This window comes from Rhamphochromis sp. 'chilingali' (genome assembly GCF_963969265.1).
Source record: "Rhamphochromis sp. 'chilingali' genome assembly, chromosome: 5".
NCBI classification, from domain to species: domain Eukaryota; kingdom Metazoa; phylum Chordata; class Actinopteri; order Cichliformes; family Cichlidae; genus Rhamphochromis; species Rhamphochromis sp. 'chilingali'.
This window is the reverse complement of record NC_137932.1, coordinates 20648478-20664790: the sequence shown is the minus strand read 5'-3', so window position 1 is coordinate 20664790 and position 16313 is coordinate 20648478. Positions and strand designations below refer to the sequence as shown.

The 16313-nt window shown below is 40.2% G+C and overlaps 1 protein-coding gene across 4 annotated transcripts in view; it reads right to left on the bottom strand.

Moving 5' to 3' along the window:
• Positions 1 to 16313, bottom strand: part of fam184ab (family with sequence similarity 184 member Ab) — a 220904-nt gene that overhangs the window by 51114 nt on the left and 153477 nt on the right. For all 4 annotated transcript variants that reach the window (XM_080882220.1, XM_080882223.1, XM_080882221.1 and 1 more), the window contains one exon: positions 12691 to 12903. In XM_080882220.1, the coding sequence (XP_080738346.1) occupies positions 12691 to 12903 (213 nt within the window). The remainder of the gene's footprint in view (positions 1 to 12690; positions 12904 to 16313) is intronic.

Sequence of the window (16313 nt, the reverse complement as noted above, 5' to 3'; positions counted from 1 at the left end):
GGAAACAGAGGAGGGTGAAAGAGAAACAAAAAGAGGTCAGGAAAACAATTAGAAAGAGGGAAATGGAGGAGTGGGAGAACCAGAGGGAGACCAGCGACAGGAAAAATGCAAGAAAATGAACAGTATAGGAGGAAATGATGGAGTGGGAGGGAAAAGTAAGAGGCAAGAGGGATAAAAACAATGAAATGGAACAGTGAGCAAGAAAGAAAGTAAAAGAAAACAATTTTATTTAAAATCCTCTATGAGCTAAAGGAGAAACTGACCACTGAAGCATCAAGAAACACACCATTTATGCTGCAGACTGCACAAATCGGGGTCACCTTCTATGTCTGAATGCATCATAGTGCACATGCTATTTTCTTACATTTCTTACATTTGAAATGTCAGAAAAAATTATAAGTCACTCTGCTCTGGAGATGTGATATTAAAGAACGCGCAGACAGTTTTCTCCGTCATATTTCAAGTATCATAAACACTTTTCCTAGAAGGTTTGCCGTTCCTGTCCAGAAGTGCTTCATATTCATATTGCTGCATATTTCCATCTGCTTTGGATGCTGGAAGATCGTTCTGGTTGCCATTAGTTTGCATGAAAAAAAACATCCTGTCTGCAAACACTTGCCAACTAGCTACTGAACTTGGAAAAGTGCGGCACACCAGAACTAAAGTGTTCACCGTCACTGAACGGCGTGCTTTATTGGTGCAACCAGCATGTTTCAAAACACCCAACTTTCACTTTGAAGGCAGACAGTCTTTGTTTTCTGTTTGTGTCACACTGCTTAGGTATTACATCACTATTTTAATGGCAGATACACAAAGCTAAGGTGTCCGTCGGGATATTAGGCATAAAAATGGATTGGCGCATCCCTGCTCTTCATCCTTCTGCATGCAAACATGGAAATCTGGAGATGGGATAGAGGTGGGTTTCTAAGAAGCTTGCAGATATATCCTGAAAGATCTGACAAATGGATGTTAAGAAGAGTATCAGGCAATTTCCCAGGATTGGAGCTCACATCATGTCCTGCTGGAATTAATTAATTTATGGTAACCCTTCAAAAAACCTGTTTATATTGACACAGAGAGAAAAACTGAGTGATGTGCCATCAGATTCTTTTGATAATTTTGCTGTTGTCGTGCTATGAAGAAGGAACAGGCACAAAGACATTAATTAGTATTTAGGCTAAAGGCACCAGAGGCAGTCTTTGTGTACACTTCCAATTTTCAGCTTTTCTGGAAACTTTTTGTCACATTCAGCATCTGAAAGCAAGAGTCTCGACTATTTAATTAATAAAACAATAAATATGTTCATTTTGTTTCGTTCAGCTCTTTGATTTCCACTTTAGTTTCCAAACAAGAACTTAAACAGTTTAAACAGAAAAACATATTTGACTATTAGCAAAAACAACTGACAAGCATACACATCATTAGCATCATGCATTAGCACTGTTTACTGGAGGGTTGCCACAAAACAAACACACACACACACACACACACACACACACACACACACACACACACACACACACACACACACACACACACACACACACACACACACACACACACACACACGCACACCGTAACATCAGTGAAGACCTACTAATGTTACGCTGCTGGCAGCTGAGTGTTTACTCTGGCAGGAAAAGGCTGTTTTTGATGTGTGAGTATCCACACTTTGTGCCTTTCTAGCAGCAGTTTATAGGAAACATGCTTTTACTTCTTTGAGAAATAGTCAGCGCTGCTGTTGCTGTCAGGATTTGACGTCTCTGTGTCAAACGGCCATTAAAGTGTTTCTGCAATCTATCAGGAGCCTCATTTCTGTTTCCAGAAAGCAGTCCTCTAAAGTTATCACTGAGATTACACACACAGGGTACTACTTAAGCGCTGTTTTTCAACATGCAGGTATAAGTTGGTACAATATGACTTCTTTAGAGATTAACAGTAGTCATTGTCAAGGCTTTTCTAAGCTTACAAAGGTGTTTATGATGATGATACCTCTAATTTACAGAAAGTAGCCTCCACCTAAACTACTTCTTTTGGCTTTAACTGCAGGGATCACCATAGTGGACTGTCTGCCTCCATCTCACCCTATTCCTAGCATCCTGCTCTGTCACACCAACCCTCTGCATGTTCTCCTTCATGACATCCACAAACCTCCTCTGAGGTCTTCCTCTTTTCCTCCTGCCTGGCAGCTTCATCTTCAACATCCTTTGTCCAGTATATCCACTATCCCTCCTCTGTACATGTCCAAACTATCTTAGAGTCACCTCTAACTTTGTCTCCAAAACACCCAACCTGAGCTGTCCCTCTGATGCACTGATATCTAATCTTGGTCAAAATCGCTCAACAGTCCATCATCTAATCTGAGAAACTCCAGTGCGTCTCTCTAAAACCCAACTCTTGAACTTAATAAAACTTTTAAATGCTTAACTGTCTGATTAGATTTTTGGTTGCCAGATGCATTTGGTAACACTCTATGTTCAGAATAGAATTTCAGTCTTGATGTCAAGCCCCAAGAAAATGGTCAAACCAATGAGGGCAAAAAATGTAAAATAAAGATGAGAACAATACAAGTGACTTTTTAATTTATCAAGAACCTCGATATAAAGTGTTAAATGTTCTTTCCAACTCTGGACAAACCACCTAATCATCTTTGTCTAAAATGGTATCAAGATAACTAACCCAGCATGACAATAAATAAGGAAAACGTTGATACTTTTTCTATCAGCAGTCGTGAAATATTGGATGACGGTCAGATCTCATTTGCATTGTTGCACAAAGCATTAAAGCACACCACGGTTCACACTGAGTTTAGCTCGTTTTTCTTTGTCAGTGAAATGTTCAGGTGCCATTTTGTAAATTTTAAACCACAATCCATCAGCGAGAATGATCTAAAATGATATTCAAATGAGGCTGACAGAAACATCTGCATTTTGATTCAGCAGTGTGTAATGCCTTTGGGAAATGATACATGGATTGAAGAGATGCTTGAATATTGAAATGAGGCTCGCTCTGAGTTGGCGGACAGCAGCCCTGGTTATTCAGTGTTCGACGGGGCTCCCATGCTGTTTTTATGGTAACCCTTCAAAAGCACCAAAAGCAGCACAGTGCATTAATGACATCAGAAAGAAAAAAGAAAAGAAATAACTGCTATTTATAGTGGATTCAGTCATTTATCTGCTATAACAGGGCTCTCTGTTTTCTCACGATGAAAAGCTGCTTTATATTTTACATAATTTTCCTATTTGCACTTTAGAATCACATTAAGTCCTAAAAAGATAACGTAACAATCCTCAGCAACTTAATAAAAGGCAACATTATTCTGATTAATCTCAAACACAGTCAGAGTATCAATGATGAATGAATCCAGTGTGATTTAATCCACTGCGTATGGAGTTCACATGTTGATGCCTAAAATTTGATGTTTTGGTTGCCACCACAGTTTCTTTTTTCTACCAAATCTACCAAACAGAAACCAACCACACAAACAAGGGACATAAAAGTCTGTATCCAGACTAGGGATGGGTACCGGTATCTGGTGCCATAATGGCACCGGTTCTGACATAAACGGTAGTAACCAGACCGAAAAGCAGCGCACATTTCGGTGCTTTGTTTTTCCTCAGCTGAGATACACTTTAGATTCTAGCCAATCATTTTACGTTTCCGAGGATAGTAGGCGGGCCCAGGTACGTACGTTCTTTTAGAGCAGAGCTACAGATTAAAAATGCCCAAGGTGAAGCGGTCAAAGTCTGGCTGTACTTCACAGCAAAAGATGCAAACTCAGCAGCCTGCAACAAGTGCTTTAAGCTGATACTGTGCAAAGGAAGTAACACCTCGAATCTGATGAAACACCTGGCGACACATAGCGGGTTTTTTTTTTTTAAAGCCGAGAAATGCACCGTATTTGATAGCTTGCTGCAAGACCTCACACCGAGCACATCTACTGTGGGTGTGGTGGCTGTTATCGACCCGGAGTTAGCAACATCCCCCAAGAATCCGAATAGTAGAGTCCTGGCCCCTAGCCCTGCCAGTGTAGCAGGAATGATGAGGATGATGATGGCAGCAGCAGCCGTTCTTCTCTGGGTGAGTCGCTTAATGTTGTTCGTGTGTAATTTACGTTGAGTAGGCTCACCACGTTATTACATTAATGCATGTAAGGTGAACTAGCAAACACCGTCATAGTTACATGCGGCTGTCTTGTTTGATGGCAGATGCTCCCTTCACCCTGGCCAAAAAGGCTAAAATGACCAAAGAAAAAGTGGAAAACGGCTAAACGTGAGAGGTTTTTGGACAAAATTTGTTTTTTCCATTGTTTAAGCACTGCTTCCAGCCAAGAGTGATGCCATAAATCCCCTATAGCTGCAGAAAAGGCTAACATTGTTATCTTTTCACAAAAAAACAGCTGAACACGAGAGGTTTTTGGACAAAGTGTGTGTTCTCCATTCTTTAAGCACCGGTTCGAGCACCGTTTAAAAAGTACCGGTTTGGTACTGGTATCGGATAAAACCTAAACGATACCCATCCCTAATCCAGACCAATGAACTATAAAACAAATTGACTCGCTAAACAGCTGATGTCAAACTATCCACCGAAGCCAAAACCATTTTTGTACTAACTTGAAAACATGTTTGCTTCTGCTGTAAATTGGGGCATTTTAACATGTGAGTCTATGAGTGCTCATTCACTTTCTGAGCCTGCCTCAAGTGGCGACTGAAGGAACTGCCGTTTCCAGCACTTTTAACCCCTCAGTCATGATTTTCACATGTGATAAATTGAGAACGATGCAACATAACTTTTTCAAATTGATACCATTGGTGCATCTAGTAAAAATCGATGACATGTTTGAATCTCAGCTACCTCAACCTCAAGGATCAAGGTCATGGATAAACTTTTCTGAAAATACTCTATGGTGTAAATTTGACTCTTTTTTTTTCTTCAATTTTACCATACTGCAAGGATTATTATTTTGTTGTCTGGTTGTGTTTCGCCGACCTTTATGTAGCTAACCTGACGCCATGAGTGAAGTAAGCGGTTGGTATAATCTTGGCACAGATAAAAGAATAGACATGCAAAGTGACCTTCAAGATGTTGTAAGCTGAAATCTTCCAACACAAAAGTGGTGCACACTTTATGCTGCCAAAAAGTGTGCATCACTTTATGGCAACATAAAGTGGTGCACACTTTATGCTGCCAAAAAGTGTGCACCACTTTATGGCAACATAAAGTGGTGCAAATAAGCATTTCGATTGAAAAATGTACCCTATATATGCTCAGTGCCCGGCCCAAGAAGGAAAAGCAGCAAAGACCTCTTTCACTCAAATATAAAAGAGAAGCTAGGCTGGAGGAGGGTAACAAAGGGGCTTGCAGATAAATCATGGCAGCCTACTTTACTATCGTGTCCAACATGAGACACAACACTACACTCAATTTTATACTTCCAAATAATCCATTTAGGGCCTCATTCTTTCCCTGTCTTCCTTTTTAAGATTAGGTGTTGGTCCACTGGCCCTTACTTGAGACTTGAGCAAATCTTAAGGACTTGATTTAATCCATCTAATCCTTGCCTAAGTATTCTGTTTCTCTTGAACACATCACAAAACACAAGCTCTACAGTTTGACTTTGAAGTAGCACCACTGCAGTTTTTTAAGATCTGGGAGAGCCTTTAATTATCATAGATATTCTTAATGTCCTTCACTGAGTTCATATGTGCAGCGAATCCTGTAAGAGTTTTAAAAGCCACTAATCTATCTTATTCATCAGTATTGATCATTGTTGCTTTTGTGCCCCGAGTCAGTTAAAAGCATACCTTTTATTCCTTTAATTAAAAGGAGAGCATTAGTTTCTCTTAACTGCAGTGAATCCTTTAATTACAAACTGACCGAACTGTTGTTACATTCACCTCCTCCCCTGTCTTGTCTCTCTGTGCTGTTTGTGTGTGAAGGCCTGCTTCTTCAATCTTCTTTCCATTACCAAGCAGTCAATATTTGTTACTTTTCTGGTGGCTGAATCCATTTAACAAGTAAAAGTGGTGATACCGAAGAACAAGAGCTTCGGGTAAACATACAAAGACATGAACTGAGAACATTGACCCTCAGGTTTTGTGGCAAACTGATTCAGCTGCTTTTAGTGCAATTCTGAATCCTGACCCCGAAGACCACTGAGAGTCCCCAGGTGGAGAAAGTGAGGCATCTGAAAGAGATGTGGCTTAAAAGCCTGTCTAATGTGCATTCAAGATCTTAGACTGTTGAGTAGAATCTTAATGCCTAAACTAACCTGCAGCCCACACAAGGGTTTTAAGACAGGTAACATGTTTGAACCCTGAAGCTGCTGTAATACAATAATGCTCACCTTATTCAAAGCTTTTTTGACCAGAGAACACCACCTGACTAGTAAAAACGTTTGACTGTGGGAAATGACTGCACTCTGCCGTTATTCCAGAGATGATTGAGGGGATTTGGTGATTTTTTTTTTTTAATGCAGGACTTGAAGGTCAGATCAGATCAGGAGAAAAGTAGCACAGGTGATGTCTGAACATGTGCACACTAACTTTCAGCATTCCTCATAGATAATTATTTCACTACATAAAGAATTATGGCAGAAAAAAGCAACTCTCGTGGCTGGAAAAAGAAATCTGATTGAATTGAAGCCAGAGAAAACGACCCCACTTGATGCGCTTGATGTATGAGAAGAGTTTATTGCCTTAAAAGTCAGTTTCTATGCTTCTTCAACACAGCATTATGTGTGTTCTGTAATTAATCATGACATTTAAAGTAAAATTGACAAAAGCAGGAACTGTTTGAGTGCATGATGACCTTGTGATTAACAAAATGGTACCAGCGACATTTTTGTTGCTGACTGGGCTGCTGCTGTACAGGAAGGGAGGTGATCTATTAGTCAGATGGTCAGTGGTGTGATCCCTGGCTCATACACTCCATCTCTTGAAGTGTCCTTGGGAAAGACACAGAACTCCAAATTGCCCCTGGTGAATTCATTGGAGTGGGAATGTGTGTGTGATAAGAAAAAAAAAAAGAAGGTTAACAGCAGAATAAAGTGCTGTGTGGATGGGAGATGTCCAGAACTACTTCTATTCTCTCAGAAAGAGTAGAAAAGCGCTACACAAGTACCACGAATCAGAAACATTCTACCGAGGCAACTCTGGATAAAAAATATGGGAGTAATACTGAGTGGTGCATGCTGTTTTCTGTTGTGGTGACCAGTAAAATTTAAAGTTCAAATAAGTCTAAAAAAAAATTTACTATCTAATTTAAGTGTCCATGGATGGTAACACTAGGTAATGCACAAATTAGAAGAAAATCTTGATTCACAGGCACGACAATTTACATTTTCACAGTAATCTTACAAGTCCTGTGTGAACTAAGTATACCCAATGAGCCAGTAAATTATAGAACCACTGTGGTCACTTGTTTATGCACAGCTGACCTAAGGTCCCACCACAGGATTTCAATTAGGTTGAGGTCTGGACTTAGTCTCAGTCAGTGTAGTAGATTTGCTGTTGTGCTTGGAATTATTGTCCTATGGTGTGACTCAATGTAGACCAAGCTTTAGCTGTTAGACAGATGGCCTCACATTTGGCTCTACAATACTTTGGTATAAAGAGGAGCTGGTTGGCTCAGCGACTACATGGTACCCAGGACCCATGGCTGCAAAACAAGCCCCGATCATCACTCCTCCATCACTGTCCTTGACAGCTGGTTCGAAGCATTTGTCTCCACCTTGGTCTTGTCTATCCAAAGAGCTTTGGTTCAGATGTCTTGTGGTTTATTCAGATACAAACCTAAGCCATACTGTCCAAGGCTTTCTGCCGGCAACCCTTTAAAACAAGTCATAGTTGATCAGACTTTTTCTAATGATACGCTTATTATGAACTTTAGTATTTAACACACCAGCTTAAGTCTGAGTCTGAGATGTAGCTTTAGGATTTTTTGTTATTTCTCTATGCACTACACTATCCAAACTTGGGCTGAAAGTGCTGGAAAGATTGTGACTGTCACAACCTCTGCTTTTACAGAGATGGTCACATTTGCTGATTATCAATCAATCAAGTGCATTTGATTAGAGACACATGACTAGTCCAGTGAGGCTGTTTAACATGTAACCCTCTAAATTCCTATTGAAGCAGTTAGTGTTACTTTTCACAGGACTTCATATCTTGTGTGAAAACCTTTTTACATGACTGCATCAACAGGAAGGATTTATGTCAGTAAAACGAATAACATCAATCCATCTGACAGTGATATTTCAGTGGGTGGTGGGTGCCTGCAATTTTTTAAATATTTATTTGAATTAATATCTACACATCCTTTTAAAAAACACCACTGTTGAAGGTGAAATCATTCTTTCCCTTAGCGTGCAGACAAAAGAAGGCAAGTAAGTATTGGAGAAATAACTAAGACAAAAGATAGGAAATTCCATATAGTGTCAATTGCCTCACCCTCATTCACTGCTTCTATTTGCAGCTTTTTGTTGCAGAGAGTCTGGGAGCAAACTTTGGTTATTTGAATGTGTGTGTATGTGCGTATATAGCAAGGATTTGGAACAAATGTATTACTCCCTGGATATAACTTCCTGTGAAGTGTGAAGAGATAACACCAGACAATATGAATGTACCTCTCATCACCCCCCCACCCCCCCCACCCCGCACAGACACACACACCTACACACACACTGACAAATCACAAATCATCCTTCAAATGCCTCCACACGGGATAATTGAGTTTTCTCTCCCTGCGCTCCGACAGAAACAAACACCCCGTCACCATAAAAGCCCTCCATAAAGCTTTTAACACTTGGTTTCCCAGCTTATTAACTAAGTCTGTGACAGAGGAAGAAGTACTCTGAGCAACAAAAAAAGTGGTCAATTTTGTGGGTATAGTGAGCAAATATGTACCAGTGCTGTGTGCGTTTGCATCAGAGGAGAAACAAGTGGAGGAGGAGATGAAGATAACAGAGAGGAGCGTGTTTGTTACAGCAGTCAGTTCGGTTTACGGGGAAATAATGAAGACTGTCGATTTCATAAGAGCTGTGTGACTCACTGTTTTCTATCATTCACACACACACACACACACACACACACACACACACACACACACACACACACACACACACACACACACACAGTCTCATACAAATGTGTACTGTGGGAAATGCCAGAAAGACATCATAAGGACGCTGCTTCCTGACCTCCATTCTACTTAAAGTATTAATACAATTACAGCGTCCAAGACGGAGACGGGATTTGGAATTGTGATGTAAAACTGATCCAAATCGACCTTGACTGTGAAATGGACGGATTAGTGCTGAAGAACATTTTCTTGGCACCTTGAGGAGAGGGTATGTTGTGTTTATACTTGCATGTTTTTGACATTATAAAGAGGAAACACAGAGCTGTCAGTAGAGCTGCTTGATGCAGAGGCTGTCTGCTGTCAGTCAGGGCGAGTAATGATGGAGATGAGTCACTGCCACTCTACTCTTGACTCTGACAAGGCTCCACTGCATTCAAAAGTCAAGTAAGACTTCTCCCGAGGAGCATCTCTAACTGGCTGAGAGGATAACAGGAGTCTGTAAGCTCACAGTTCATGTAGTCGTTTAAACTATTTACATTGAATAACAGCATGAAACTTTTCAGGAATGCAACATTTTACATATAAAAACTAAAAGTTCTTATTATGCTGAAATGGAGGACTACTGTCGGCCTGGGGGGGTAATGGCAAAACCCATCGGGTCTTTTTTTAAGGAGTAAAAATGATGTAGTCTTGGACTCCTGCTGCATATGGAGTTAATTAAACCACTCGTATCTATTTTCTACAACCTCTGTCTCTCTTCCACAGCGTGCTTTTGTTCCGTCTTCCTCCCCTCACCCACAACCGGTCGAGGCAGATGGCTGCCCCTCCCTGAGCCTGGTTCTGATGGAGATTTCTTCCTGTTAAAAGGGAGCTTTTCCTTTCCACTGTTGCCAAGTGTTTGCTCACATTTTGCAAATTTTTATGTTCTTCTCTGTGTTATTGTAAGGTATTTACAAACCTTCGCTAGTCTGTGTCAGTGACTGCCATCAGTCTGGGTCTGACCATGACTGTTTAGAGCTATCCTACCACGTGACCTGTGCAAAGTGATCACCCAGAGATTGATGGTGTTGCATCCTCGGTCTCTTGTCTATGTCACCATTCTTTTTTTCTTTTTGCAATACCCTGTCTGGCATAGTGAAATCTACATAAACCTAGATAGTTTTGTAGCTATAATTGAGAGGTGTCACACAGAGGCAATCATAAAACGACTCTTTTATAAAGTGGTGAGCTGAAGGGATGCACTCACTGAACATGTGTGTGTGTAACAGTCCTATTAAAATGTGGCTGTGGAGAATGGGCAGATTGTTATTTGCTGTTTTGTTGAGAATTACTCATCCAAAGAACATGACTGAGTCACTAAAGTCATCTGCCACAGGAAAACAAAGACAGATAAATGAAAACATGTAGAACATCTTGATCAGCTCTCACTTTTTAGCACCCTTGTGTTAGTCTGTTTGAGTTAGGGTAAAAGTTAGAATTAAGTTTAAATTTAGGCTTAGATTTAGGTTAAAGGTTTAGCACTTAGAGCTAATAAACCAGATAATAAACCAACTAATTCAGAACTGAAGAAGGCCCAGTGGTCTTAGAAAACACACTTTTTGAACTAAATAGAAATAATAATGCACTGTATTCGGTGATTGGGGAACATTGAGTGCAGAGGACAGTGTTCACTGATGACTGCTGATTGATGCTCCATGCAGAGCAGAGAGACGTAGGGGTCCCGAGGGTCGCTGAGATGTATTATTATAATTACTGTTTTATTTCTCCGTATGTCACCCACATCCTTTGTTTTGATTAGCGAGAGCAGTACACGCTTCCCAACAACATTTTGTATTAAGTTCTGTATTTGTCTGCAGGCCTATTGATCTATTTGAGCTGGAAAGACTCTCTGTCAGGAGCAAAATCAATTTCAAATTCAGCTTTCAAACAGCAAACACAACAGCAGCGATTAAAAAGTTATTTGCTCTGCAGTGTGTTATCATTGGTCTCTTTGTCTTCACAGGGTTGTGCAAAGGGATTGTAATGTGGCAGGTCTAGCAGCTTGTCCATCCAAAAAGATTGAAATAGGACATAAACTATTATTTTCATGTAATTTGCAATGAACAAAATGTGTCTATTGGGCTGATCAGTCTACTGCTCATGGTACTGATTTGGCCCGAGTCTGTGTTGCAGTATAAATCTTGCCAGTCAGACTGCTTCATGACACATTTTTAGATTTATTTCCTTTCCATCGATAAAACTTTCAGGCATAGAAAAAGAATGTTTTCAGAGGACTCTATGTACTTGTTAAAAACTTAAGTACACTCTTACTGCTTTTGTAAAAAATAAAGATGGCAAGTAGTAGCCAGTAGCGGCTAATCAGAGGCACTTGATAAATTGATTATCAGCAAGTGTGAAAATCTCTAAAAGCAGAAAATGTTGCTCCTTGCTGTACTGGAGCTTCAGGTGCTGTGTAAACAAAATGCCACAATTGTTCAATCAGTGCTAAATTCACCCCAATGTCAGAGAAACAGCAAAAAACCCAAGAGCTACATCACAGACTCTACAGTACAATTAGAAAAAGACTGAACAAGTATGGCCTGTTTGGAGCCTCTTCTCTCTAAAAAGAACTTGGCAGCATGGCTTAAGCTTGGAAAGCTGTATTTAAACAAATTGTAAGACTTCAGTGCTTTGGATAGACCAGACCAAAGTGGGGTGATGATATGGGCTTGTTTTGCAGCCACAGGACTTGGACACTTAGCATTGACTGAGACAACTCTGTATACGCTACCTGTGTGACAGCTCAAGCTTGGCCCAAACTCATGCAACAGGACAATTCAAGCACAGCAGAAAATCTATAACAGATTGGCTAAAAAAGTAAAGGAATCAAGGTGTTTCAATGGCCAGGTCAAAGTGCGGGAGCTCAACCTGCAGCGGTGGGACCTTAAAAGAGCTGTGTATAAATGAAAGCGTGTAAACCTCAATACCTATAAACTTCTTGGAAAGAAGAATGGACCAAAGTTCTTCCACATCAATGGGAGAGACCGATAAAGTCACACAAAATGTATGTCTTCTCTATTCTGTTTTTGACCTATCTATCGATGATATAGATATAGATAGGAACTGAATGGGGATATGGCGAATAACACCGCGTCACGCCAAGTTTAAGCCTATAGCACAAGACACCATCAACTGCAGGATCTACCAAGGAGATGCTTTGTCCCCACTGCTGTTCTGCACAGGCCTGAACCTCACTGACAAGACTGGCTACGGATACCAGCTACAGAATGGAGCCATCATCATCCACCTCCTCTACATGGATGAGATGTAGGAGTGAATGAGACACTGATTCACTGATCCACACCACGAGGATCTACAGCAACAACACTGGAATGTCAGTCGATCTGGGGAAGTGTGGTCGGATGGTAACAAAGAGAGGCAAGGTAGTCAGAACTAAGGGGATTGCACTACCAGAAGGCGATATTGCAGAAATTGAGGACAGCTACAAGTACTTGGGAATCCCACAGCAAATGGGAACCACAAAGACGCCACTAGGAAAGCTGCAACCAACCAAATGAACCTTTGACAAAAAAGCTCTATAGCAGCATTTTTGGGTCACTTTAATGTTACCTTCAAATCACGTTGCCTGGCGTGCTCCATGTCCTGCATGGCGCAGCGGTGGGCCTCCTGCAGACGGTGCTGTCGCCTCTGATGCTCCGTCTGCAGCTCCTCCAGCTGCATCCTCAGGTGCTCCCTCTCCTGGCTGAACTGGTGCTGTAGCTGCTGCAGCGACGACTGCGACTGGGACAGCTGCATCTCCAGACTTTGCTTCAACAAGGATATCTGCACAATAATAAGAACAATACATATTGCAGTGATTGTCAGTGAGAAAGTTGAAGAAGCCGCTGCCTCTAGACCTCTGCATACATAATTAGTTGGATAGAAATCAGGTAGGTGGTCCAGGAAGTGCAAGTTCAGGCTGTCTCAAGGGAACTGCATTTTTACATGGCAGAATAACAAAAAGGTAGAAGGTTGGGGTTGGCAATCAATTTGCCTTAAACAAATATATACTCTCAAGACCTCCAGCAAAAGAGCTTTTTGCTGTGAACATAGCACTAAAAGCAGGCAGCAGTGTGACTCACAAAATTAACCTGTCTAGACAGCTTAGGATTTTGAATTCAAGTGTTGAGATAAGTACGACCTTGCAAAAGCTGCTCTGGCAGCACTGTATGCAACTGCTGCCAGGTCAAAAAACACATTCTAATCAGAAATCCCGATGAAGAAGATTGACAGTAAACTTTAGGGGCATCAAACTCATTTAAGGTCACGGGCCCATAAGTTACTTACTACACAATTTAATGTCAAGTAGGCTGAGCCAATAAAATCACTTAAAATAACCCAGTTCTTAAAACAGAAGCAACCATCCATTCACAAAGCAGATGTTTGGAATGTGATCAGAAAATCTTTTAGAAAGGCTTTATAAATTCAAAAATGCTGATTTTAATTTAGCCAGTCTCACCCTTAAGATCGTCTTCTTATGCACTCACAGACAGCTTGTAGTGGGTCTGCGGTTTCTATATTACTCCCTGAAAGTTGTGCTCTGATGGTGTGCTTCTTGCACACACACAACTTCTCTTCCTCTTCTTGACCTAAATTTCATGTAGGGGGTCATTGTTGAATTTCTATTATTGTAGCTTTGGTGATAGTGAAATGAAAATCAGTTAAGACTTCTGACTTTCATGGACTCATTCTCAGAATATTGTGATCACACCCCTACACCTCTTTACACAAGTTTCAGGGTAAAGATCTCACAGACAAACAGGAGCATTTGTACCCTGAATGTGCAACTCCGCTCTATGGACTGTGAAAGCTGAACGAATTATCCGGCTTTGAGCTTTTAATTAAAAATACAACAATACTGTCAAACATAATCGGAGAAAGTTGTTGATAAATCCATCATCTTGTGCAGCCACTTGCAGATCATCGTTTCTGAGATAGTAAACACAACAGGAAAGACTCTCTGTGATCTAAATAGAGTAGCTTTGCCGCAGGAACTGCTTCACTAATTTGGAAATTACATTATCACTCAGACATGAGTCACACATTTTTTTGCATGGTGGCAAATCTTTATTAGCAGGCACATATGATTATATATGCTGCACACTGATCCTGTATTATCTAAAATTGACTTGCTCATATAGCTTGCAAATTGTGGACTTAGTGGGGAGGGTTTTTGTATAATAGGTGAAAACTTGCATAATGTATTAAACAGTTTCCACATTCCCTACATTTATACACATTGGCATCCTTGTTTCAAACATTGATATCCACTAAGGTTAAAACAGGGGCCTGATTTACTAAACTGAGAGTGGAAAGTCTTTTGTTTTATCTACTAAGAGTAAAAGGTTTTGTGTTTTGTTGCTGCAATTTTGAATAGTTGAATTATCACCTGGTGATTATGTAACCAACATGAAATGCCACTTTTATAATGACAGCCCATCACTTTAGGGACATTTTGCACGTCATGTCAGGCATTTTAAGCTTTCTGTGCCTCGTTTCACTGTGTTTTGTGCCAGCTGTAAAAAAAGAAGGTCATCACAAATTGCCAACAGTGAGAGTAAATCCTGGACTGATGGCAGTGATTTTGCATGTCTTGCAATTATAAAGTCAGCAGTGCCGACCTCTCTAAGTAGTAACTTTTTGGGGTTTTTGGGTTTCTCCCATAAATCATGTAAAGCTAGAACCATACACTAGAAAACAAAGACAAATTTAATTTATTTAGCTCATTTCATTATATGAAAACTAAATCTGCTTAATACAAAATATTAAGACATGAACCCCTCCCCCCCAAAATAAAGTTTACAATGCCTTAAGGGAGTGAAAACTGCAAAACAGAACAAACAACAACAACAAAAAATATTAAGTGTAGGCCTTTGTGAATAGAAGGGTTTGGAGTCTGTTTGACACACAGATTTAGTTGATCTCAATTTAATCAACATTTTATATTGCGCTGAGAGCCATTGAAGTCATTTCATTACTGGGGTAATGCAGGTAAATTGCGGGTAAAACAGTGACCTATAAGGATTCTGGCTGCTGCATTTTGGACAAGCTGAAGATGCCGATGATGTTGATCATTTGGGAAATCCTGCAAATAGAGCGTTGCAATAATATAACCTACTTGATTTGAATGCATGAACGAATTTCTCAGAGTCAGTTTTAGAGAAGATTTTTCTAATCTTAGATACATTTTAAGTTGTAGAAAGCAGTTCTGGTAATTATAATGATGTGGTTATCAAAACTGAGGTCACTTTTTAAAATGACACCAAGGTTTGTGACTTGATCACTGTGTTTTAGAGAAATGGATGATAAATATGAACACATTTTGGACTACAAGTATTTCTGTCCTGTCTCTGTTCAGTTCTAAAAAGTTTTGAGACATTCAGGACTTCAAGTCATCAATGCAGCTTATTGGTTTATGACCAGAGGTTAGATCATAAGAGGGAAGTGGTAAGTACAACTGCGTGTCATTGCTATAAGAATATGAGGCTATATTAATAATAATAATAATGGATACTTTATTGATCCCCATGGGGAAATTACTTGTTTTTCTCTGCATTTGACCCATTCACTCTGTGAAGCAGTGGGCAGCCCACTAAGCAGGCGCCCGGGGAGCAGTGTGTAGGGACGGTACCTTGCTCAGGGGTACCTCAGGGTAGCCGTTAAGTGGATTCGAACCGCCGACCTTCCGATCATGGGGCGACCACTTTACCTACTGAGCTATCCCTGCCCCAAATATTATATATATATATATATATTATGACAGTACCAAGTGGGAGCACGTAAAAGTTGAACAGTAATGGACCAAGGACTGACCCTTGAGGAACCCCCAATTGAATTTTGCATTTGAATGGATCTAAAACTGCTAATTGAAACATAAAAAAACTTCGACCCTTTAGATACGATTAGAAGCAATAATGTGTCTGACCTGTTAAACCTACTGAGTCATGAAGCCTTTAGTTAGATTATGATATGGTACAATTATTAATTACTAATAGATTTAAGTTAGTTTTATTGGGTGACAGTGTGATTACAGCACATTTAAAAGAAACAGGGAAAAAGCCAAACTGGAGAGAGCTGTTGATAAAATTTACTAAAAGATTTGTAAAACAGTGAAATACAGATTTGACAACTTACATATATTAATTTTGTATCATTTTTGCTATAGCTGGCATTTTTGAGAAATTTCTTGCTCA